The sequence below is a fragment of the Clinocottus analis genome, unplaced genomic scaffold, assembly GCF_023055335.1.
Source record: "Clinocottus analis isolate CAN_PGR_092001 unplaced genomic scaffold, fCliAna1.0.p SCAF_11, whole genome shotgun sequence".
Lineage (NCBI taxonomy): Eukaryota > Metazoa > Chordata > Actinopteri > Perciformes > Cottidae > Clinocottus > Clinocottus analis.
Window position 1 is genome coordinate 4267072 of NW_027175832.1, and position 26669 is coordinate 4293740.

A 26669-nucleotide genomic window follows, 5' to 3' on the forward strand; every position below is an offset into this window, starting at 1 on the left:
TGTAAAGCTTTTCCCCTCGAAATTAACGAAAACAACAAAAGGACTCGTATCACAGAGGTTACATGTTGTAATTAGTGAAACTGTGAAGTGCATCACAACCTGAAGGGGCATGTTTTTACTGCTGGGGATACAGTTAATGAGCAGAAGGGTTTCCTTTTCTGGGATTAATTATAACAGTGTTCAGTAAAAACATGTTTATACAACACAACAGTGATGTAAGCCAGTCCCAAAAAACATGTAAAACTGTACATATTTTTCTTTTGTTTCCTATTTTGGATGGAAGAGTAGGATTTTCTGTAATGAAATGTGTGTGTTTGTCAGTTCCATTTGTTGACAGCTCGTCTGCGTTGAGAATGTCACAGAACTATCTCAATAGCTGGAAGATAACAATGTTCAAAGTGCGGCTAAGCCATGCTTAAATATAAATTAAATGTTAATGCAATCAGTTCAAATTCATTGTGGTGGGATGCATTCTTTTGAGCGGAGAATAAAGAAACATATGCTGTATTTCAGGTCTTACAGTTTAATTACATCTGGAGAACTGTAAATTAATTAAGAAACTGTAATACAATTGAACAGAAAAGCATTTGGTGTGAAAAGATGCCTTTTAAGAAAGTCAAACCCTCAGAGATCCTTTAAAAGAACACCATGTCATGAAATCAGATGTTGTAACGCTAACATCAAAAAGAGGCATCTTTTGTGTAAAAGAATATTAATAATAAAAACACAATGGGTTCAAACAAGTAATATAAAAGGTAACATAAAACAAAGCTAATATTTAGCTCTTCCTGCTCAATCAGTAGGCAGCACAGTTGCCGTTGTTGCTGCCCTATTGAGCGCCATGTGAAGGCAATCCCTCAATCATAGATTTGCTCTGAATTTGGGATTTAGATCTTTTAAAACATGTTTTGGACAAAACTAGCAGTGAAGAACAGAACATCTTGCAAAAAAAAAGGCTGTACAAACACTCCCTGAGGTAAAGATGTCAAAGATTTAGGCCATCAGCAGTGTATTCGCATCCTTCTAAGCATTTTATGCTTCAAAGGGTTTTGGGACAGTATTTTCTCTCAAATCCGGCGACGTCAAACTTCCGCAGGCAGCCTTTGTAGTTCATGAAGCGGATCTTTCCGAAAACTTCTCTCTCTTTCCAACCCTGGTCATGGATGCCACAAATAGACCACATGCAACCTGCGGGAGGGCCACCCAGTGGGGGGGAGGGCATTAATGTGTGAGACAAGCATATTCAATGAATCAGTGTCAAACTGTGAATTGTATCCATGTCCTCACCGACGAAGCCGTTGGGGTCCTGGCCATCCAGCTCATAGCGATCGTTTAGGTATAGAGCGATTGAGAGTGCCTCCTCCGGTGAAGACGTCCACTCGAGAATCTTTTTGGCCCAGTACATCCTCAAGAAACCATGCATCTTCCCCTCAATGACCATCTGGTACTAATGGAGACAATGTGACACAAACAACAGTCAGAAACAACGTTTTTAGTATAACAACGACGAGGGAGCAATGTTATTGTGAATGAGACGGCACCTGAGCAGCGTTCCAGAGTTTGTCGTGCGTCTTTGCTTTCTCCAGCTGCTCACGCATGTAGAGATACTCCCTTTTGTCCTTGGCGTGATCTTTCAAGGTCTTCTGAGCCCACTCATACGCACCTGAACAACACAAAACACCCACATACATATTACTTTTAAAATAAAAAGATACAACTGATAACTTTAGGGGCGGAATCATTTTAAATGTTCTCTACAAGTTATGAATTTCAAAATGCAAACTGACCCTCCACGGAGTCGTATTTCTTGTTGTAGAAGCAGAAGTTGTCCGTCAGCTCTCGGCGCACAACCAACTCCTCGATGAAGGAGGCGACAGAGTGACCCGCAGACTTCCCACTGTGCTGAACTTGTATCGCCACACGCTGGGCTGACAGGTGGCCTGATGAGGAGGACGAAGAAGAGATGGTTGGAGGATGAGGAGAAAAGAGGGATATAATTAAAAGGTAATGGTCAAAGAGTTGGCATAAGTAAGTTTTAAAGTTAACCTACACTGTGATCTGATGTCAGGGTCATTCACTTTAAACTAAGGATGTTGAACATCTCAGCACATGGAACAGCTGGCCCATGTAAATTAAAACACGGGTATCCTGATGCCTTCCGAGTGTCAGTGACAACTGACTTTTTCATAAAACTTGCAGTGGAGAGTTTGATCTATCTTAAGCAATTATTCAAAACGGGAACAATTGTATAATGGGTTTTCTGCTAGAAAAGAAAAGAAAGTTGAAAAGCTCAATGTTGGTATAAGAACTGAGTTTAAATTGCTCTGTCTATGCAAGTACATACAATGCAGTATCTGTATCTGTTGTATCCATTATGAGTCAGATCTGAGTAGGATCATGAAACCTGTTGTGAAATGTGCAGATTTGGTCTTTTTGGAGTTTGGAGTTGCTGAGTGATCCAGAAAAACACAACGATGCGACTCAACCACTGATTCTACGATTTTAGACAGACAGTAAAGCAAACATAAAAGGCCAAAGTTGTTTTCGGTCACATCTATTTCCTCCTCCAACACATGCATTAAATTCACACCCACAATTTCTCTCATGGTACTACTGACCAAAGCGGATCCAGGGGGACAGCTGGCTGAGGGCAGCAGTGTTTGGGTCGTTGCGTTTAGTGTCAAACAGTTTTAGGCGGACATCAATGAAGGACTCCAACATGGCCATCCCTCCCTTGGTGCCTGGCTGTGCCCACTCAGTCTCTCCTATGGCTCGGTCAACCTGCAGGGAGGCCAGGGTTTTGTCCCAGTCTACTGGCTGTAAGGGAAAGGTGGGAGAAAACAGAAAAAAAAACAATCAGCAGCGGTCACAGTTGACAGTGACAGCTAAAATATACACTCTGGTTTTGTAGAGCTGCAAAGGAGGCTCTAACAGCACTGCGGCTTTAATATCTAGTGCTGCAGAGGAACTTTAAACGTTGAATGCTGATATTCACTCATCAATAAATGATGGTCAGAGGAGAGGAGAAAGGAAATGCTTTATTGCAGCGATCGAAAATCCTTTTCAATGAGCTCACCAGGTTTTCTTTCGCCAGTATTGATTTTTGAAGACACTTCCGAGGTAGTGATTATTTTTAGGAAAAGACAAATTATGATCGTGTTGTCTTAACCAATTCAAAAGTTCTGAATAGGACATTAAATGCAGGACTTCTTGTTTTCTCTTTACAATAGCATATTAAGCTTTACTCAGAACTGTTACTGCAGAACTTACTTTGGCCGTTTTTGTGGATGTGTGGGCGTGTTTCTCTACCGGAGGAAAATCTGTGAGGAACTCCGGCAACAGCTTTGTGATTTTCCCTCTGATCGTCCTGGCGCTATACTCAAGCTTAGGTGATGCGACCCAGCAGGAGACAATATTGTGGGCATCAACCTGTAAAGAGGAAAATTAGGTCTTTCACTTATAACAGATACAAAATAAATAAATACTGCCAGCAACTCATGAGCACACAAAAAAAAATTAATACACATAACATGTGGGGGAGGCAATTTTCATTGTTTATGTAAATATGCATTTCTTTAAAAACAGGACAAGAAATTAAGCAAGGAAATAATAATAATAAAGATAGGAGAGAAATCAAACAAAATATTGAATGTCAGCATAAAATCCAGACTGCGGAGCATCATATCCACTCTCACCCTCTCTTGAGTAAAGGCGTTTACCTGTATGATGGGAATGTCCTTTGGAAGATTATTTTTGACATCCTCCAACCACTGCAGTTGCTCTCTGAGGGGGCTGAAGTCTGTCACCACGGCCCCCAGGCCACGGTCAGAGACGAAGCCAGGGAGCATGTCCCCCGCTGATCCATGCAGCAAGTGGAACTGGATGTTTAAGGCTTTGCATTCCTGTTTGGTTTGGGAAGAACAACAAAGTGTAATAGACCTGGTTGTAGGTTAAAGTGCCAAGAAATTGGATTTGACTCGTGTGCCTTTTAAATGCCCCCTCAACCATCACCCATATTATTTGTAACAAGAACTACTCTGACGGCTTTTTAGTACTTCACAATAGCTTCAAATATAGATTATTTTCCATTATTGATGATTCTATGAAACATCTTTTACTTAACTCAATATCATTATAGTCCAAAATGCCTGTCGCAATTATTGAAAGCTGTGTCACCAAATGGATGGTATGGGCTGACCAGGTAAATATAATAAAAGTAAAGAAGTAAACAAGAATGTTTGGCATTTTTAGTTCAGTACTTTCCACTTAATCAGCAATATTTTTTACAAATAAAACAACACATGACCAGATTGCCTTCACCTTATAATTTAATTAACTTTTTTCTTTTTTTTTTAAAGCAATGCATTTTTGTAGCGCCTGCAAGTGTTTGGTGGCATTAGAAACAATGCATTACAATGTAGGTTGTTTCTATCAAGCAAGTGAATCGAGACCAATTGATTAATGCACTAATGTAATTCATGGCTATACTCTGTGCATAAAAAAGAATAACATGAAGTCAATACCGTTGCAACGTCTTCCAGACCTTTCAGCATGAAGCTGTAATGTCTCAGAGTGGACAGCTCGGATTTGGGGACCACAAGGCAGAAGCAGACGTGCAGAGGAAGCTTCTCCTTCAAAGCAAGCTGCTGTGCATAAACCAGCGCCCAATTATCTACAACATGGAAGGATGCACACATAGAACATGTTATACAAGGCAGTAAAAGCCTCTCGTTGCTTTACGGTCTGTTGTTTTATGCGGTTACCTTGTACTCTTTGGTCTCTTAACATCCAGTACAGGACACCCTCGGAGTCCTGCTTTATGTGTTTTGTGTCAGATATAAGGCGGAGGCGCTTTTTGTTGAATTTCACCTCCTTGTTCTCCATCCTGTGCTGCTTCAAAAAGGCCTCCAGCCAGCCTCCGGCTCTCGTGTTCTTCTCCTCCTTCATGGGAGCCAACTTCTGCTGCTTAGCACTGGGCCCTTTAGCGGCAGCAGACGTTGCCTTGCGTTTCTTGTCTGACATGATGATTTGCGTGGTGAGTGACTTGGTCAGGGGGGAGAGTACTGAAGTGGGGCTGTGATGACTGTAGACAAGAAAAGTGTGCTGCAGGTTAAACCACATAAAACATAGCGTAAAAACTCGAGATAACGCGTGTTCGTTGACAAAACATTACGGAAACCATAACATAAACGAAAACGGGCGTATTTTGGGAGACGGAATAGATTAAGAAACACTACACTCTCAATAATAGAAAAAGGCCAACAACACCACGACGACGCTAGGCAAGAGAAAGCTACCATTCAAATGGCTGGTGCGATGCATAACATACCTCCTCCTAACGCAGAGCAACATACAATGAATACAACTTAAAGGACTAAGTCTGAGTCTGGCTGCAGTATTTATCGAAGTTAGCCAACAGCAGGAAACGGCAGGCGACGTTTTAGCAGTCCCGTTATGAGAAACACGTTGGCGAGCGTCGTATTTCCCTTTACACAACCAGTTACATGATGTTTTGTAACACACTGTTGTTGTTGTATTTTACTACATTTCCCAGAATGCAGATGGAATGTCTCTACTGGGCATGCGCGACGCCGTTAACGTTCGCAGTAGGTTGATGTGGTCTGTTGGTCTGTTGTAGCGTAACGTTAGCGTTAAAAGGGACGAACAGTTAGCACGGCTGAGAACTTGTTAGTATTGTAGGCTAAGGCTTGTGCTGTTAAGTATGAACAAAGGAGATGCCACGGCAGCTCGGGGGAGAAGACCAATGGTTCCCGACAAAGTCGACATGTCCTTAGGTAAGGTCCTCGATAGCAACCAAATGTTACGAGAGTAACGTCATTATAGTGAACTAGCTAACGTCAACGTTCGTTAGCGTTAGCCGCTCACGAGTGGGAGGCACGTTAATGTCAGGTGGCTGTACGATGCTAGCCATCTAAATATATCACATGTGAACACTCAGACAGACGCCTTTTGTTTATCATTGCTTATGTGATACATTTAACAGATGACATCATTCGGCTGAACAAAAAAGAGCAACAGTTAAAAAGGAGACAGGCCATTGGGACCCGCCGACCAGTTAAAAGGACGGGCCGTTTCAACCAAGGAAAGGGAGTAGCACCACGAACAGCTGTGCCCATCCAGAGAGGTGTGTGCGTGTCTGTGTGCGTGCGCGGACGTTGTTTGCGTGATTGGTAACTTTCGTTTCTGTCGAAACAACTCTGTGCGTGTGTAACGTCGCTAATATTCTCGTTACCAGGGGGCGGTGGCGCGCCTGCGGGAGGAGCAGCTAAATTAAGAAACAGACGAGTCCCTCCCCCACCTGGGCGACGACGGGGTCAAGGGGTGATCACGGGCCTGGCAGCCAGGCGGCCAGCTGCCCTGCTGAAACGACTGGGCACAATTAACAGAGCAGCAATCAACCAGGTAACGGAGGACACTGTACTGCACACCAAGATGGGGACATGTTACTGATAGTAGCCTCGGATATTGGTCTGACAGCTGCCATCGCTGGCATGTATGCTCGGCTCTTATTAATGTTCTCAGACTGCAGGACTTGTCAATATACATCCTGCCTTTTAGACCCTGTATCTGTAATGATGTATGGAGTCTGTGTAAGAGGATGCTGGAGTAACTTATGTCTTTCAGTATGGATATTCAGTAGAAAGTCATTTCGCTTGCCAATATCCAAAGTATAAAACGTATTAAGAAACTGCAAACTAACTGCTCCTCTAAATCATGTTATTATCTATTGAAGGTTAGTAAGGCTCCGAATTTTTCTGCACAGTTTAATTTGTATTACATCTGGTTGTATTGCTGACTCTAACATTTTAAAAAAACATATGGAAAAGGACATCTCAATTAACTAATCCTCTACCTAACATTTCTGATTGGTTTCTTACACTTGTGTTACACAGTACCATAAATACACATTGTCTGCTCTTGCTGTCTATTTTTAGAAGCGGTGCAGCTTTTCAAAAGTGTAGAAACCTTTTGGTTGCACTGCATCTCTACTTCACTGCACTTCCATTTTTTTTAGAAAACAAGACAGAAAATAAAGCCTTTCAATCAACGCATTGAAGCCCCGTACAGGAAGCAAGAGGTACAGAGACGCCCGTACAGGCAGCCGGATCCTCCGAGGAATCAGAATGCAACTTCGGTCAGGAGACCATTTCAGCTGCGACGACGGTAAGAACTCCTTTTTATATAAACTTGTATACAGTCCAATGATGCACTTGCACTAATGTGTAATTTTAGCTGAACACACAGAATTGTGGCGGAAAAGCCCAAAGTCAGGGTGTCTCTAGCAATGTCATCAGGCGCACACAAGACTCGGTTTGAAGAAGTTTAATCCAGAAAGTAGTTTGAATTCTAACGGGTACAGAGAAATGACTCGGCTGAATGTGGTTACCAGTACGGTGTCACACTCGGTACACTAAATGCACAACTGTACGTTTATTACTGTTTTTGTGTTGCACTCTTGTAGACCACTGCCGCCTGTCCAGCAGACTCGGCGGGAAGCACGCCAGGCCACATTTCTTTTTCACAGAGGACTCAAGGTACATGACGGGTTACATGTGACATCGAGAGTTGTTAAATGTAATGCATTTACTGTTTATTTGGGCATTTTAAGAGTTCAATCTATCTCCACACTAAATCTAAATGCAAGTATACCACTTGGTTTATTCCTCTTGTCTATTGCTCCATTTTACAGGTACAGGCCCAGGTGCAAAAGACAAATTTTCCCAGTCAAAGTCCTCCTGTCAGAACGCGTCAGTGAGTATTCTTAGAGGTCACAGTCTGTTTTTTCTCTATTTGTTAAATTGCCTAATTACCTCATCAGTCAGCAGCATGTCTGAAGAAGAGAACATCACACTGATATTTTTCCTTTTGTAGTGGAAAGAAGACTATTGTTTGCCATTTTATAGTCCGTGTGTTGTGAGATTCAAAACAATCACGTGTTTATTCACCAGGTGGCGCACATCGGCAGCCAGCAATGGAATATTGACCGTTTCAATTGACAACCCCACAGCCAGGACTCAGCCGGAGTAAATATCACAATCCCTGCTGAATCTTTACACATTTAGACTTTTTGTTCTAATTCATAAAAGTTTTTCTTTAAGAACTACTATATATAATAGTGTAGGTATAGTGGTGCATTGTATTAAACACACACAAGGAAATTTCAATTTGTGCATGTTGGTTATGACTTTCACACAAGAATCCGCCAAATAAACGTGACTGACTGTGACTTCTTCGTAGGCCTCCCTCTGCTTGGACTCTGCATCCGCCTGCTGCTGTCTCTGAGCCGGTTAAGATGGAGATAGTAGAGAAGAAAATACCAAAAGGAGTGCCTCTGCAATTTGAAATCAACAGTGTTGGGAAACCGGTGAGAGCATGCTAATCATATTTCTGTTTACTTTTAATGGATGGGCATAGGACAATTTATTTTTTCCCAAAGTGTTGGTCCCCACATTGTCTCAAAGATTGCTCAGGAAAGCGTTGAACGACTCTCTGGTGTACCTTTTTTTTTTTTTTCTTTCTCCAGCAAACATCGATCACCCTGAACGAGAGATTCCGCATCCTTAAAGATCAGCGCGCCACTACAGCACAAAGCGGCAAAGGCAGCCGATTTGTTACAGTCGGTTAGCCGGCAAAGAGCCGGAGGAGTAAAAACTCAGAAGCCGTTTGTCCTGCGCAGACTCGCGCAGTGATCCCCAACTTCCTGATGGATGGGACGTGCTGACCCCCCTGACTGACTTTACTTATGGGAGGAAGGGTAACAGTGGGACACCAGTACAACTGTGAGAAGTATGGCAATGGAAGACTTTGTTAGTCTCCATTAATTTCCCATGTTATTGTACTCCACTGTTTGCATTGTGGATGCCCAATACCGGGAAAGAGCGCTTCTCTTCCCCCTCCCCCCATTTTGGACTTGGAACTGTTGACGCGTCATGAAGAATGAAAGGGTTGATTTTCAGAGGACCGCTATGCATTTAAGGTGGCACGTATGTTCTAAACCTCTTTAGAATTGTTTTGTAATGTTTCTTCAATAAATGAGTTTCGTTTAAAGGATATGGTGAACTTTGAAGCTTCAGTTTTTAGCACACTGACACCAAAAAAGCTCCACCCGCTCATGTAGTCCCACAGTGCCATCTGGCTGTCAAACAAACAACCACCTACCTCCCATTTCTGAGAAGCATCTGTAGTGAACCCTGCTGGAGGTTGTTGGCTCATACTTCAGGTACTTTACCAGTGAACAGTTAATGTTTGAAAAGCTCTAAATATAGTTGTTGTATAAATGGACCCGTAACAAACTTGACATTTTGGAATCTGAATATTGCTTTTATTTAAATACATTAAAATTTGCAATGTAACAAAACTATTGGCATATGAAATTCAAACACCATTTAAGGAACAAAACATGGCTCACTTCATTTTTCTGTGACTAGTGTCAGTAACACTAGGTTATTTTTTTTTTTTCTCTGCTCTGCATCATTTGCCCCCATTTACACTGTTCACAGACTGTCTTACAATAAGAGTGCTGAATAAAAATGAGGTAAGAAAGTGGTTTGAAGATTACAGATCATGCAGAACATGCTGAACAACAAAATATTTTGTGAAGGAGGAAGTAACAAAAAAAAAATACATGTGTGCATTTAAAAATAATCAATTTACACAGCTTTGCATCTTTGGTTACAAAGTAGGTTGAATGATTTCACAGCTTTCCCCCCCTGGCCCCCTCAGGAAAAACATTGGGAGAAAGGGAAAAGAAAAAAAAAAGACGAGGGGGTGATGGCAATACTAATTCACTTTTAGATAAACAACCAACAGAATTTAATCTTCATCAAATAAATTCTGCAGGCTCACATTAAGATTTGATGTCAACGGGTGAAGTGTCACCCATCAAGGCTCTTAATACTTATGATACAAAAACGTACATTCATACTGGATCTCAACTCGAGCTATGAATTGGCAATTGCAGAGTATAATTTGAGTTAGTGTTAAACATTTGTCAGATGTTTCATTTTTTTTTTTTTTTTGCCTACAATTTTTCAACAAAGCGTTGCCTCTAGGCGAATCTGTTGAAACGCGGTAGAAGCGGAAAAACGAGCCACCGGGCTACCGTTAGACAGGTTTTGTGAAATTGTTCATTTATGAGAATAGCAGCCCTGTAATAAATAAAAAACACTTAACAGTAAGAACACAAAATAATGATGCAAGAGTTGGATGTAAAAGTAACGGCAGCGGTGTGGCGCTCCGAAAAAACAGACTCTCTCTCTCTCTCTCTCTCTCCCACGTCTTACTTTACAACATGAAACGGCAAGGCTAAAAATACCCCTTTTCCCACTCATTTAAAAAAATAATCGCTCTTTTGACAATCACTCCCGTTTGTCCCTTCCGTGAGCTGAAGCCCTCCCTTTCCAACACCCGCGGTTTGAGCAGGTTTCAGGTCAGGTCGCGAAAAAACCGGTCTGGCCCGGTCCAAGAAAAGACATCCTGTCCACGAGCTCGGACCCAGCGGTCGACCACTCTGGGAACGCAGCCAAGATGAAAACAAACACCCCGACCTTCCCTGATACTCTGCACACACACACTTTCGCTGTCCAAGTCTCTCTGTCGCGCTCCCTCGATGATTGCATTAACACTGGAAAGGCCCACAGTACAGATGCACACACACTTACATTCCAACACCAATTCACAGTCGCACTTGCTTGCTAACTCACCCTAACAAACACACACACACACACACACGCGCACACAAGCACTGTACTTTGTGGTCAAGCTGGTGGCTAAGAAGACAGTTTTTTTGTTTTGTTTTTTTTTTCTTCTTTTTAATTTCACATAGACTATTTGTAATATGTTGTAGAGAAGATGCTCCTTTCTCCGACCCCGCCCTTTGTGAAGCAGGGCGGATGCACTTCAAGCAGACGTGACGTTGGGTTGCATTTGTTGTTGGCTGGGATCGAGCTGAGTCTGGAGCTGCTGGGGATTGGGCTGATGCTGGAGCTGAGGCTGAAGTTGAAGCGGAGGCTGAGGCTGAAGTTGAAGCGGAGGCTGAAGTTGCAGCGGAGGCTGGCTGAGTCCTTGCTGCGGGGGCGTGGAGCCGGAGCTGGTGGCCGGTTGGGCGGGCAGCTGAGACAGCTGCTCGCTGTTGGCGAGAGACTTTAACACCGCGTTCTCCCTTTCCAGCACAGAGTTCCTCTCGAACAGCTCCTTGATCTGCTCCTTTAATACCTCCACCTCCTCGCGCACCGCATACATCAGATGGCTTTTCACCAGGTCCTGCGAGAGACATGACACGTGCAACTGGATCAACAATTTGAAAGAGAAAAAGGACCCAACCAGAGGCAGAAGATTTGTGAGATGTCCTAATGTGCAGCAGACAGTGAGGCTCAAGGCTACGTTGTTCATCCCAGTTCAATATTAAAGAATAAAAATTAAAACATGACAATGAGTCAAGATAGTCATGACACGTCTGTGTAACCAAATATAAAGAGAAAAGCTCAAGACAAATGACTTTAATAGTATACATGAATCCATTTTTGGTTCTTGATGTCGACGTCTTTCCATGGAACTTAATACCTATTTCATACATTTTAAATTAGAAAAATTAGACTATTTTTGAGTGTATGATCCAGAAGAAGCGGATTACTTACCATTGCCTGTTCAATTTTATTATCAATGGCAGCAACATTGGTTCCAGAGGCCCTAAAAAAAAAAGAAAAAAAAAAGTTATATTAGAATCAATCTCAGGTGTGTTTCGGACTCGCCAACATCGTCAACTCCAGAGCCCCGCTTCGAGCAGGCCCAAAAATAATGATTCTAGAATATTAATTACAGCAGCATATGTCCGGTTAAGTTACAAGAAATCAAAGTGCAGAAAAGTCAAACACATAGAATGTTTTAGGGAACAGTGTCAGCATTAAATAGTCTCTCCACCAGAGGACACTGAAAAGCTTGTTTTTCATAACCATCATGACTCAGTGAATATTTGAGTCAAAGCTCTTCAGTGAACTAGAACACATAGGTTGACTGATTATTTTTAAATCAGTCAGTATTTCTATTTTTATTCCTTTTTTTTTTTTACCCCAAAATTAAAAAAAAATCGGCTTATTGATATCTTGACCTGACAGAATCGTGAACCGGCCGGGCTCTGATAAAGACTCCTGAAGGAAGGTTTACGTCAACAAAAAGGGTGATGGAAACACCAAGACGGTGCAGGAGGATGCCTGAGAGCAGACACCAGGTCGACTGCAGACTCCCCCTGAGGACACAATGTTCTGTTCCTCCACACCATCCATTGTGTGTGTGTGTGTGTGTGTGTGTGTGTGTGTGTGTGTGTGTGTGTGTGTGTGTGTGTGAGGCCAGAGGAAGCTCTCACTAGATTGCCATCAGTGGGCTTTACCAGGGAAGGAATGTTCCAGATACCTCTGCTGCTATGAAACACTGTCACTCACTCACCCTCCCCTCCCCTCCCCTCCCCCTTTGAGTGACGGCGCAGTAATCCCTGTGATCACTGCAACATATGACAATGTCGAACAATGAGCGGCATGCAAGTACATCGTACCGTGAACAGAGCAGACGTCTGTTAAATAAGACACACATGGTGTCACTCGGCCCAGAAACACACCCATCGCTTTGAGAAATAAACGAGAATGCGCATTTGAGCACTCGTCAGCATCCTTTCTCTCCCTCGTAGACCTCAGCATGCGACACCCACCAGTTGCCACACAACCAAATGTTGTTAAAATAAAAAAAAAAAACGAAATGTGTGTATAATTTAGACGAGGCCCTCCTGCAGTTATCCAGAGTACTCTCTCCGTCTGTAAAGTACAGACCCTGAATGGACTCTGTGGGCTCCACCCGTGTTGCTTCACCAGTGACTTCAGACAGAAGGCCTCAGACCAAACCCTCTGTAGCAGTACAACATAGCACTTACTATTCAGTTATAGCCTTTACGGTCAGTCAACAGGCCTAACCGCTTCCTTTATTTTACCCAAAGTAGTATGAATTCCTGTTTTCACATCCGACCGAGCCAAATATATAAGAGATTTCACAACAAACAGAACAACAAAGACACACTTTGGCTCTGCCATCTTAGTAAAAATGCAAAAAGACAGCTTTATATCGAGAGAATGCATATTAATTATTAGTTGTAATGAAGTAATTTGAGGTGTCATGGTCTTTTAAAGCTATTCTACAACATCCCGAGCGATGTCATGATGTGGAGAGACTGTGTGGGTTACGCGATCTGAAACACGCTATCTGGAAAGACAACGTAGTCCAGAGATGAGACGGGTGGAAAGAATGAAGTGCAGTTGCTGAGACGTTTAAAAGGAGCCTGTTCAGGAGACAGAAGAGGATTCGCACAAGTGTGTTTCTGCATGTTGACAACAAAAAGGGCAAATCTAATGATTATTAATCAACTCATCGTCTGGTTTGCATCAGCAATTTGTGAATGGAGTTTGATGCATTATAGAATCCAACAGAAAACACTAAAACCCAAAGATATTGTGTTTACGACAACAAATAAATGACCGAAATTGTTGTAAACCATTTTCTGCTACTCGACTTACTCAGCGCATAATGTCGTCAGCGATGCTTTGTCGTTGCTCCGCCTCCTGACGGCCGCATGACCTCACTGCCAGTAAAGCGGAGGGGCATGCGGCGTTCCTCCAGCTGGCTTCAGCGTTGAGCGGGATGAGATCAAAACCCGGGGAACAAAAACGAGAGGAAAGCTCCAAAAACACCCCAGTGCACTTTTCAGCGGGTCACGTGACCGGCTGGCGATGAGTTTGTAACCACGGAGACGGGGAAAACATCAACAGCGGCAATAGCGCTTCTCAACGTGTTTGGTGGGTTTTTCACAGCGAAGTAGTTCTGCTTCCTGGATTCAAAGTGGCTCAAGATGAGACGGGGAAGTCACGCTGGTTTGGGCGGCTGCGCTTTACTTCAATGGTTACACTCAAGTAAAGAGCAATAATAATAATAATAATAATAATAAAGTCAAAACCATATTAGGACACCGCCTGGTGCTCTTGGTAGAACTTCCTCATACAACTGGCACTGGGGGAAGATTTTTAGAAACCACGACACGAGTGTGTGCGCGTACGTGCCTGTGTGTGTGTCGGGTTAAGCACCAACCCCGACACACACACACACACACAATCTTGTCGAAGCTCCTATCGCTCGCCTCAAAGCCAAGAATTTGTTTGAGTGCCGAACTTAAAAACAAAACCTGTTTAATGCACAGCAAAGCCGCCTCCCGCTCGGTTTTTTTTCTTCTTCTTTTTTTTTCTTCCAGCGTTACAACGCGAGCAGTATATCACTCCTGATGCGAGTCAGGTCAAGCGCTGGAGGCTCAGGGCTGGGCTGAAATAAAACCACAGCGCTAATGAGGGTTGGATGCGACGCTGCCGCCCGATTACGCAACCGACGCCTCCGTCGACTTCACCTCCGTCGACTTCACCTCCGTCGTGAACTCGACCGGCGTTTCGAAAGCTCCAGGAAGAGGTCGGCGCTCCTCTGACAATGTGAGCCGTAAAATAGGAATGTCAATAAAAAATCCATTAGCCGAGGAAAAGTTTACTCATACGGAGCGGAGGGGCTGGTGGAGCAGGAGGTGAGGGGGAAGAACTCCTCTGAACATTGAACGCTTATCATTCCTCGCCTCTGGCAGCAAGTGTGCAGTTAGCGACGCGGTAAAAGACGAGCAAAAAAAAATAAAAAAATCTATTTCACTCAATTGTCAGACATGACAAGACGGGTTCAGAGCTGAAGAGGCGAGGCCTCGCCGTGTACCCGAAGACAACAGGTGCACAAGCCTTACTTACACATTTGTGATGCATGCATACATCTGCATAAATCATGGTCTTAATTAATCTAGACTTTAAAGTTCTATCCTAGCTGTACGTTTGCTGTACAGTGAAACCAACACAAAGTATACAAAGAAAGTCTTTTTTTTTGACACTCGTATCAGATTTGAATAAATGCACTTTTCAATTCATCCACGACCTGACATTTTTCAACATTTATGACACACACTACATCACAACGCGGTGTATGGGGCAGGGCATTGGCACTCAGCCAGCAAAAGGAATAAATTAGGAAGAGCGAACGCATCAAAAGTGACCCGTGTGAGATGAGAGTGAGCAATGGATCGAACAGAGCGTCTGATGGAGGCTTAAGTTTACTCTTTTTTGCACCCAAGAGAGCGACAAAAGCAACTGTATGACGCACATGATGAGATTTGATGAGATTGCGGCGGGGAATCTGGCATGATGGAGAATAAAATGAAGCAAACTACATTTTAAAATGGAAGGAATGGCGTTTCTTCCGCTTTGTCGCTTCTGACTGTGATCGTCAATTCGAAGGGTTGTGCTTTCATGGAGGCCAAAAGTAATTCATTTTTGACATACATTTCAACTTTGGATACAAAATTATATAGATCCCGAACCTTTTTATACTCCAAAAGCTGCTCAAATGTGGCAACATTTGGAGTTTTTGCTGATGCTGATGCAAAAAGAAAAGTTCAGTGATCACTCAAGTCCAGTGGTTGGACTAGTTTTCTGCAATCGATCGACTGTCCACTGGCGAGGTCTTTATGGTATCGATGAGACTATTTCCCTGTCAACAAACACGTGTATAAATGTGTGTTTGTATGTCATTTTTCTCTCCACTGCAGGAAAGCTTCCTTTATACAGGGGACCATGTGGTCGACTCTCTTGGAGTGATGTCATCCAGAACATCACTTTCATACAACGGCAGGGTTAAAAAGATCTGTAGGACATATAAGATCTGTCATTTTTGCTTTCACAATCTTCTCCAACGCGTCATCTGGTCGCCTCAGACGTGATCCAAAGTTACATGACATTTCATTTAGCTGACCAGAGATGGGATATTTCATCCTCACAGTTGTACGACTCCCGCCAACCAGTCGAGTAGCATCTCTTCATCCTATCGTCTCAGACATTTAAATGAAACTCTCATAATGAGCAATGGCCAAAAAAAAAAACATGCTTTGCAATTTGGCACAAACATGCTAGACCTAGATTTTTACCACCAGCATACAGGTCTATGTTTAGCATGTTTGTGCCAAATTTGAAGAAACTCCTTTTAGGTGTTCGTGAGACGGATAGGCCAAACAAATAAAGCCTGTGGCGGCTTAATGAAATGATTTATGGTGGATATCAAAAGCCATTGACTAGATCTACCGAACAGTGTCAAACAAAGCCCTGGTTGCCTTTGCTTTCATGGAAACAAATACAGCCGTTGGCAGAACTGCGTATCCACAACAGCAAAAAATAACAATCCAATCTTAATATTTTTGCCTTCGGTTGAAAGTAGAAATCACTTTAAATTGGGCAAATGGAGGTTGCAAAAGTGAAACAGATGTTGAGTCGCGTATACGATATTGAGTAACAACACCACACAACATTTTATTTTGGACATTGGCATCACCATGTTGATTTACCTGTTTTTGCGCCAATATAGTTCGATAAATGCAGTTGAAGCAGCAAATGGATGGTGTGCGTGTGCGTGTGTGTGTGTGTCTCTCTCTCTCTGATGCGTCAGTTCTGTATTTCTCGAAAAACAGTTTCATTTCCTGTCACTCAGATATGGTTTCATGCGCTTCCCTTTTCATTTTTTGCAACAGGCCTCATGCTCTCTCACCGTGACCTTGTTTGCGTCTCTGTGAACACACGGACTGAGTCCACATGCCACGGTGTCATGTATCTTATTCAAACCGCTCGATGACGAATTTAACTACGATCAGAGGGCCGTTGGACCGTTTGACAGAAGCGGTGCGGAGCGTCGCACTAGAGAGCAGGAAGGTCCTCAGGCTGTCACTTAGCTCCCGTGTTACACTTAGCATGCACACACTCCTCAGCCTCCCTCCACGTTGAGGATGTTCAAATGATTGATTTGTAACAACAGTCTGAGATCATTGGATGCTGAGACTGTAAATCAGTCTGTGAGGCAACACCATCAGTCAGATGATCAGACGCGTTGTACACAAGCAGCTTTTCTAGATTACCAACCGGGAAGTGAGAACTCAAGCGAGTGATAATGTTACAGAGCGCCCGCTCAAAAATATCTGCAGCTCTACTTCCTGCTTTATTTCATCTGTTGGTTAAGATCCTCAAGTTTTACATTTCATGGACTGTATAGAGGGATATTTGGGGATTTTTTTTGGGATACTTTAAAATGACGTTGATTACAAAATTGTGTTCAAACATTTGGTCAATTAATTGAGTAACAGAAAACGATGTGCCAACTATTTGATTGTGCCAACCAATTGCTGTTTTATGTAATACCCCCAACGACACTGAATGTTTGAGGCCAACATTGATTTAAGTGTTTCTAATATCTAATAACATCATCCGCCAATAGGATAATTTAGTAATATACAGGCAAAACCAACCAGTTTTAATACAAATTTGTCATTTCTGCAATTTCTTTGTCACATATCAGCCAACATCTCCACCCATAACTGCAATTGGCTTGCATTGGCCTGACTAAATCTAACAATGATTGATTGATTTTTTGAGAAAATAGATTAATTGTTGATTAAACAAAACCATCCATTAGAGTTTACTTGTCCATTTTAGTCACATTCTTTTGCACGTGCACACATTCTTGGCCAATAAAGCCGAATCTGAATCAGTTTAACGGTTCTGGTTCGTCTCTGCAGCCCGAGATGTCCGCAAATAGCTGGTACGTGAGACAATACAGATGGTGGCCCAACTTGTGAACACCCAGGCAGTAAACCAACCAGAACGTTTAAGGGACACAGACAGTCAAAGAGCGGCCCGGAGGCGGTCTTTGGGAGAGAAATTACAGAGCGACCGAGACGTTGTTGGGAAGTCTGTCGGCCGGTCCCGCTCTTGCTTTCAGGCGTCGTTTCCAAAAACTCCAACCATGCGCGTGGAGAAAGCAAAGCTCACGTCTCCTGAACACAGCACACACGTTGTTACACCATTGCAGGCCCGTCCAGTCCAATCCAGTATAGTACTGTACCTATCACTGTGGGCCTTTGAGTCCCTTAATCTGCTGCCAGACTGGAAGGCCTGGTAGAAAGCCTTGGAGGGGTTCCTGTGTCAAGCACATTCAGGGAAAAAGAGAGAAAATACAGAGATAGGGAAGAGTTGAAACATTGAAAGCAGACTAAAGTCCTAGAAATGTTTCCTTATGTAACTTCATTCCCCCACAGAAATGCTCGCGCGTGCAGTTAAATTGGCTGGATGAAAGGCACTTAGTTGTCTAAAACGCATACGAACACACATTGAACAGAGTAAAGCAAAAGGGGGGCTGGTGGAAGGGAGTCCTGACCTCAATGCAGGAATGTGTGTTCAAAGGTGGGAACAGCTTCTTTAACTTTAAGGGCCTCCCTCAGGCCATTTCCTTACTGTATGTTGGCCATCATTCATGCAAAGGTTGTTTTCCTCGCAAACTAAAACACACACACACACACACACACACACACACACACAAGAATCAACCATTACCACTGGTGTTCAGCTGAAGAATTGTAATCCTTTTTCGTTGTTAACAGTGTTGTGAAATGACTGCGCTGCCGCTCATTAGCTACGAGTACACTTTGTTCTATGCCATGGGATATATAGTCGGGGAAGGGAAAGGAAATCCCCACTCTGACCCCGACACACAATCACACACACACACACACACACACACACACACACACACACACACACACAAACTTAATCTACTCCAGGCTTGTGCCTTCCATAACAAACTGCTTCTCTCCCACATTCACACTAATGTAAACGCACTCTGACGTGAGCATATGCACACATACGCAACTATGCACACAGAGGAGCGAGCCAGCGCAGGCCGAGTTACACACATGCAGAATGAGGAGTTGTTGTACAGCATGTGTGAGAATGTTTCAGCGGCCAAGTCTCTTTTCCTAGAAATCCCTGGCACAAACTCCCTTGGTCACATTACCTCATGACTAAACACTCTCACAAAACTCCGCCTATGCCTCTGCTTCATTTTACTTTGCGGGCAGCGGCCCTACAGAAACCCCAGATACACACCTCCACAGATAAGGCCCCCCCCCCCTCCCCTTTCTCGGAGCGCTCTGCTAGCAATGGCTATGCTAGCTACGGTCAGATGACTTGGTGTCCAGCGACCTCTTCATGAATGAGGTTAAAGAACTAGAGGAGTCATCACTCCTTGTTTTCAATTAGCAAACACTCGGCTCTCAATGGCTCTCTTTGTAACTCTGAAATGCAACATGTCAATATCCGTTTATGAAAGCCTCTCTTTGTAAACCAACTGTGTTGAGCAGTCCCCCATAAACCCAGAATCTGGTGTGTGAGGAGGACAGAAGGACACGGGATGGACCTACCAGACATGTCTACATACTGTATGTGCAGATCCTCTCCATTTTTTTAAACTAAGCACATAAGAAAACCAGAACGATGGCGGCGGCACATGCTCAAGCTTTGCCAGATACTGCCCGAAAGCAAATGTATGACCTGGCCGCAGACTAAAATAACCGTTTTGAGTGCATTCTTGCTGGTTGATGTCACACATTTAGCTGGAGCACGTCACGTGGTTTTTTTTTCCTTCCATGTGCCTGCACTGCAAGCCAAGTGGGCGCATCAGAGGTTAAGTGTCATGTGCTGAACCCCTTAATAACCTCGCCAACTCAAAGAGCACGAGAAAACCAACAGAGGCCTTAAGTGAGAGAGAGAGAGAGAGAGAGAGATGGAAAGTACACAGGAAACAAAAGTGTTATCACAGAGTTTTGCTTCTGCGTCAAGGTGTTGTGGAGGCGTAGTGGATCAGCCGAGAGCTGCGATTGGTCGATTAGGGACTGCCTATGTGTTCTCTTGTATTTCCAGTATCCCCGTGGAGCGGTGAGCTAGCGAGGCTAATTCCAGTGCGAGCACTCCCATTAAGTTCTATTCAACAAGTAATTGCTTTTAGTGTCGCCCAAGTGTGGTGGGCAACGGGAAAGCGGGCTGACAATGTAGGAGGGGGGGGGGGGGGGGGACAAACAGCTTGAGTAACCAATAGTCAGGGGGTCCAAAGAGGAAGGTGAGAGAGTAACCTTGAAACCTCTCACTGCTGGTGCTCGAGAGGCTTCAGGTTCTCCGTACCATCTATTCATCTGTGGCAGAGGAAAAGTAGGTTGAAACTATTTAGATTCCAGCTGCCTCATGGGAGTTTCTCTAAGGACTTGGAGCCATCGTGTGATTACAGCATGGCCACTAGAGGATATTGGGAGCTAAAATCCTCCTAGCATAGGTTAGTGACAGGACACCCAGGAACGATATCCCTGTGACGACCGCAGATGTCTAGTTCAACTTTTTGATTCGAGGCTGTAGTTCCCCCGAAAAGTCCCTTCTCCCTCGACACTTTCAACAACTATCAGTGTGGAAACCAGTCAAGCGTAAGCTGCTTTACTGTGTTCTGAATGCAGGCAGCACTTTTTCAGCATCAAAAGGATTTATATTTAGATACCAGAATTTTTATTCTCAGTGAAAATCAAACAAAAGTTAAGCAGCGGCATTAAACTGAAACCGTATATGTATGTATATGTGTGTGTATATATATATATATATATATATATATATATATATATATATATATATCTTGTTGATGAAAAGCCAGACGTACAAAACAGCTGAAAGGTGAGGTCTCTGTAATCCTTCAAGTTACTCGAGTACCACTTTCCAAAAACAAGATAGCGAGCATATTCTCAGCTCGGCTTATCTGCAGCACAGTACAGCACATCCCCAGTTCAACAGGCCGGGGAAACCTTGGACGGAGTTGGTGACGTTCCTCTGCTTGTCAGAACAATGGAGCGCCTCCATACCTGCCTGGAGGCAAAGCCTACAGCGAGTAGTGTTGACCAACCAAAAACAATTAACAGCTTTCTTTTGGAAAATAGCTCTCAGGCTGAGAGAAGGTCAGGGGGGTCACAAGGATGAACAACTTGAAATATAACCCAGAAATATGAAATGTGTGTCAGAAATCCATCATTACTATTGCTAAAGACACTCCAGGGGGAGGGGTGCTGTTGAATATAAACACCTTTCCATCTAAAACTGTCAACTACATCGAAAACCAGAGTGCAGAGTTATAGCTATTGCTCCTTTAAGAGTGCTGTACAGTATTAGAGCATGAATGATGGCTGCCAGGTTCAGAACTCGGGTTACTGTTGGCCAAAGATGTGTTTACTTCTACCTCTGTGAGGCACTCTGGATAAAATGGGCCCACAAAATGTCATATAATATGACCAGAGCCCCAGTGCGGAAGTGGGGTAGCGAGCGAAGGAATATTAAATGAATAGAAGGTGGAGAGAGCGGTGCGAGGGACTCGGACTGAAAACAGGATACAGCAGTAAACCAGAGGTCACTTAGGGGAGGGAAAGACCCGCCGGCACATGATGTCTCTGTGTCACACTCGAAAAAAAATGACTACGCCGTTAATGTCCACGGTGAATTTCTTGAAAAGTGTTGCCCCAAGTCCTCCTCGAGTGGCCCCTTCCCCCAACATGGATACTTGTGCACACACACTAAGTCAACCCATCCCCTTTTACAGACACACCCCTCATCCACCCACACAGTCTCTCAATTCATGTTCGCAGTAACTGCTCCACTATATCCCTCCCCTCCCCTACCGCCTATGTCCAACATTACATAAGCTACCATTACACGAGGACAATAAAGCAAACCTCCCCAGCAAGAGTTCAATAACGCACCAGAAGAAACACATTTATCCCGCAAAATAAAAGCAACTCCTCTGTGAGTGCAACAAAAACCATTATGACCGTTCGGAGTTAATTTACGCCTTCAGTTGTTGAAGCCATCTGGGAAACATTAAGACGAGGGAATCATATTATAAGTATGAGACCAACTTCTTCACTCTGTCGTCTTTACCTCCACTGTTCTGCTGTAATTACTTGCAGTGAAACACTACAAGATGGAGGAAGACGGGAACAATCATTTGGGTCGACCAGAGGTCCAGGTTGTGCAAGCTGTGGAAAGTACATGCAGTCAAACCTGAGCGCCTGTACAATAGCTTTCTGTGTTGTGCAGATTATAGATATTAGCTAATAAAGTATTCCATTTAAGGAGAATTTACAAGTGTTTTGTTGTCTGGTGGGTCGGGCAGTAAGAGACTAAACACAAAAGTGCAGGAGACATGTAGAAATAAAGCTGGAAATAAAAAAAAAATTGCTGGGGAGGACATAGGATGTGCCGAGCATAGTTAAAATGCCGGGTGAAGTGAAGCACAACAAGTTGCACTCTGCAGCTTCCTCCACCTCTTTGAACACACCACAGTTGCTGTCTCACATAAAATGTCGTTCAGCACCTCATCTGCACATAAACAACCGTCATGCCATGTCTGTCAGTCAACCGGTGGGGTGGTGGTAGGTACAAAGCACTGATTGCAGCACGGATGCTGCAACAGTGGCACAAAACCAACAAAGCAGCTCGGGGCTCAGAATGACCGGTTTACGGCTCTTGAAGTGGGAGTGTGCGTGTGGATTTAAAGCTCGTTCACAAGGCCCGAAACAGAACACACACTACTTAAGCTCACATTGTATTGCAAAAGAAAAGAGCCAACAAGCCCAGTTGGTTGACACACCCCACTGTCATGTCTCTTATCTGCAGAATAGAGGCACAGTGGAAAGACTACTGCTTACTGTCTGATAGGCCTCAGCTGTCGTAAGAGGCTCCTGCTCTTATCAGCCTGGGAGCTGGCTGCTCCTCTCACGAGCAATACATAGGTACTCCAAAAACTCACCGTCTGTTGCGTTGACACAAACCTAAATAATGGTTTAAATGGTACTGCGTGAGGTAAAAAGGACAGCTGCATGCGTGTACAGTGTCAGACTTTGACCGAAAAAATTACAAAACTTACACTGTGATCCTCAAGCCACTGACGCATCATCATAGTATGTGTGTGTAAGGCCTTAATTTAGGTTTGGTTCGATGATGACAGAAAAGAAAAAGACAAATAAATAAATGCAAACTTCCCTAAAGTGCACAGCTTAACGCAGTTCAAGAAATTGGCTGTTAATGTGAATACAAAATTAGTGCCAGTGTTCTGCAATTTTAACATTTAGTCTAGTCTTCATTCTGGTGTACCTGCAAAACTGCAAATGAAAAATGAGATTTAAGGTACTGTGTCTTTTCCACTCATGTGTGCCATCGACTACATGTGAGACTATGCGCTAAAACTCAGGAATTAAGAGAGAGATTACTTAAGGAAAGGATGACCCACAATAAGACTGCCACATGGACACAAATGTAGTTATATTTTGCTGCTTACTGTCTGACATAACTTAATCATCCCAAAAGAATAGTACCATATTTCAATCTTAACCCTGATGGGTGATATTTATAGGTTTGAATATTCAGCGTGACATCCACTTTCAGAGGATCTCAGGATCGCCGATGTCCATCATGATGTAACGTCCACAACGCCGCTTAGAAAACAAAGAACTCGCCAGATAGAAGCATCACGTTTAGCATTTAGAGGCCAGAAGTGACCGAAGGCTAATGGAGAGCTCTGCTAACTCTCTGCACAGTGGCAACTAGCAACACATCTTGGATGTTTGCAGCCAAGTGAACTATCCTGAGGTTGGAGATACTAAATCTGCAACAAAATGTGACCTCAAAACAAAAAACACAACTCACAATATTAACAGAGTCGTGTGCATGTTTAACAAGTTGTTGCAGTGGAAGCCATGGATGTTCCCCTCTAGTATGCTACACTCCACTTCCTACTTTAGGCCCCAAAGAAAAAGAACAAACATGAAATGATCTCCATACTACCAAATCCTCTCCCTCCATACCTACCTGAAACAAAAAGGGGAAAACCTGTTATTCTGACAAACGAGATGACAAACCACCTGCTTCAACAAGTGCTCTCCTATTGTGCACTGAAATAGGCACAATTAAGTTACAGTACTGAACGTTGATGGTTCAACGTGTGTGTATTGTGTATAATGTTGCACAGGCATGGTGATCATTTCTCACACACTTCATATTAAGATCTAGAGACTGTTACCTGTCCAGATCCCCGTCGATAGGTATGTGGATTCCAAACAGGCTGTTGACAGTTGGAGTGGCGAGCTGCAGGCTCTCAGGCATGAAGGGCTTCATCGGTTCCTTTCCAGACACAGCAGGAGAATGTGCGTTGACGAGACCCTCTGACTTCCCTCCTCCACCACCACCACCTCCCTCCACATGTCCAAATCCAGTTGTCGGGAGGCCCTGCATCCCCAAAGCCGCTAGAGTCCTGCTGTGGGGTATCTGACCTGGAGGCCAACTGGAAGTTGTCACATTTGGCATGGCTTCACTGGAGGCACTGGGCACACTGGAGCTCGCTGCAGTGGCAGGCACATTTTGTACACCGGAGGATGCAAGGTGGAGGCCGTGGGGTAGAGGCTGTCCAGTGGCTGTATACTGACTCAAAGTGGATCCACCGACCAGTATAGAGCCTCCAACAGCCCCCATTCCTCCAGTCTGCTGCTGCAGGAGGCCAGGAGCTGGCTGTCCAGTAGGTACAGCTCCACCTCCTGCTCCTGCAACATCTCCAACCTGACTTGGCACAGAAGAGCCTCCGGAGGCTGGAGGCATGACCGAAGGGTGTCCTTGTCCCACAGGCTGTGGTCCAGCGGAGAGACTGGACACTGGGAGGGACTGGCCAGTGGAAAGCCCTGGCTGCATGGAAGTGGGCTGTTGCTGCTGCTGATGATAGTACTCCGTATGGTTCTGCAGCAGTCCAGAAGACTGGCTGGTCTGGTGGTGGCCCATAGGATGCTGCTGCTGTTGCTGCTGCTGCGGAGGGTAAGCAGTAGGCTGCACCGAAGGAGGCATGATGAGGGACTTATTGATGTGGACCACCGACTGAGGCAGGCCGTTCTGTCCGACGGGTAACACGCTCTGGGGAGCAGAAGGCTGGAGACCTCCCACTGGCTTGCTGCCGGAGAAAGCACTCTGTGTGGCAGACCCACTCACACCCGGTTGCCGGGCGTTGTAGCTTTGATGGAGGATTTGAGGAGGCTGCTGCTGCTGCTGCTGAGGTGACATCTCCACTGAATGCATGCGGGACGAAGGGAGAGAAGCATCCGCCACAGAGCCCTGACCCGAGTGTGTCCCCGGGGCCATCACAGAGCCTCCGGTATGTCCAATCCCACTGTCCCTGTCTGCAGCAGGGTCCAGTGGTGTTGCACTGGCATGCCTAATGCCATCTCCAGTCCTAGTACCAGCAGAGCCTTCAGAGTCTTTCTCGTAAAACTCTGTACAAGTCCACCTGCCTCTTCGAAAGGGTTCTCCGGTACCATGATCGAGTTTAATGACCCTGAAGCGCGAGGTGCAGCTCACCGTGGAGGTGGCGGGTGGAGTTGCTGAACTGGGAGCAGGCTGGGATGCGCTTACTGACCCAACGGCTGGCGCGGCGCCGGCTGCCGTAGCCGACTGCTGCTGCTGCTGCTGCTGCATTGCCCCGGGCCGAGCCGGGCCGATCACCGACGGCTGCTGTACACCTGGAGCCGAGCCCGGCACTCCCACCTTCCGAAACTCCCCCATGAGATTGCCCGACAGCGCAGACAACTGACCGGCTTGAGGTATGTGTGACGGCGCCATAACACCGCCCGCCTCCGGCTCTCCAACGTTATTCAGGACTTCTTCGGAGGAACTTCTGCCGCACGCAGGCTCGTACTCGGACCGCGACAAGTCGTATATCTCCGACGACCCGTCGTCGGCCCGGGACTCGTCTGGGTCCTCCAGACTCTCCGTGTCGTCGGCGGCACCGATAGCCGCCACCTGGGCCTGAGTCACACTTGTGATCTGAAAACAGCTCTTTTTCTTGGCCGGCATTTTCGACATATTGACAGCCCGATTCCAAGTCCTGTACGACTATGTATCCTCCGTCAGAAAGGGAAGAGCTGGATGCAGCTTCTGCGGGCTTAGATCATATTAAGCAGCGATATTGCCTCTATTTCACTTGGCCCAGCTAACGACGACTGTAATCAATATGAATCTACGCCATCCCCTTTCCTGTCTCGGGCTCCTGTTGCGTTTCATGAGCCCGTAACGCAACACGTCGTGTCGTCTTGTCCAGCAATGCGGCTTCAGACACGGATCCCAGCAGCCTGTCGAGAGGGGGGTCGATCCCCAGCTTCCTCTCAGTCCAGGTCGGCCCACGAAGGTCCCAGTTGTGCGGTTGTCAAACGGCCGTTGTCGCAGTGTGTTGCCCAGCTGCCGGACCTACTTTAGGCTGGGGAGGGCCCGCAGACCTCCACTCTCCGAGCTAGCTAGCAAGTCAAGCCAACTGGCTGCCGCACACTCCCCCTACGTCGGAACAAGTATGCGAGACATCTTCCCGAAAGGAGTCCTTTGTATCCACTCACCTCAGCAGCCTAAAGTCATCCGGTGGCGACACTTACTATGAAGCAAATGGCGATCGAGAGAGGAAAACGGTCTTAAATTCCAGGTTTAAAACAAATGGGAATCTAAACAGCGCCTCCAGTTACCTCCCTCTCTCAGTCACTCTTGACAAGATGGCTATGTTGTATGCAGCCGCGCTGCATCGTGGGTAGGTAGGTAGTGTGCGCAAGGATGTTTACGTACGAGGCGGTTGAGAATTCCCCCTCATGCTGCCCTCACGACACCGTC

General features: G+C 44.9%; 3 protein-coding genes across 3 annotated transcripts; 1 reads left to right on the plus strand and 2 right to left on the minus strand.

The window, feature by feature from the left end:
• Positions 1-499: 499 nt before the first annotated feature.
• Positions 500-5530, minus strand: cpdp (CPD photolyase). Its single transcript, XM_068601053.1, has 10 exons — positions 5330-5530; positions 4764-5083; positions 4524-4672; positions 3720-3902; positions 3271-3429; positions 2619-2817; positions 1788-1940; positions 1542-1663; positions 1288-1447; positions 500-1188 (listed from the first exon to the last, which is right to left on the minus strand). The coding sequence occupies exons 1-10, from the start codon at positions 5350-5352 to the stop codon at positions 1040-1042; spliced, it is 1617 nt and encodes a 538-aa protein (XP_068457154.1). The 5' UTR covers positions 5353-5530; the 3' UTR covers positions 500-1039.
• Positions 5531-5589: 59 nt separating this feature from the next.
• Positions 5590-9072, plus strand: LOC137802889 (UAP56-interacting factor-like). The gene is made up of 9 exons (XM_068601065.1): positions 5590-5795; positions 6005-6145; positions 6257-6423; positions 7037-7185; positions 7484-7556; positions 7712-7773; positions 7971-8045; positions 8260-8386; positions 8546-9072. The coding sequence occupies exons 1-9, from the start codon at positions 5723-5725 to the stop codon at positions 8645-8647; spliced, it is 969 nt and encodes a 322-aa protein (XP_068457166.1). The 5' UTR covers positions 5590-5722; the 3' UTR covers positions 8648-9072.
• A 260-nt stretch (positions 9073-9332) lies between these two features.
• LOC137802873 (TSC22 domain family protein 2-like) lies at positions 9333-26546 on the minus strand. The gene is made up of 3 exons (XM_068601041.1): positions 24058-26546; positions 11658-11709; positions 9333-11283 (listed from the first exon to the last, which is right to left on the minus strand). The coding sequence occupies exons 1-3, from the start codon at positions 25878-25880 to the stop codon at positions 10921-10923; spliced, it is 2238 nt and encodes a 745-aa protein (XP_068457142.1). The 5' UTR covers positions 25881-26546; the 3' UTR covers positions 9333-10920.
• Positions 26547-26669: the final 123 nt, after the last annotated feature.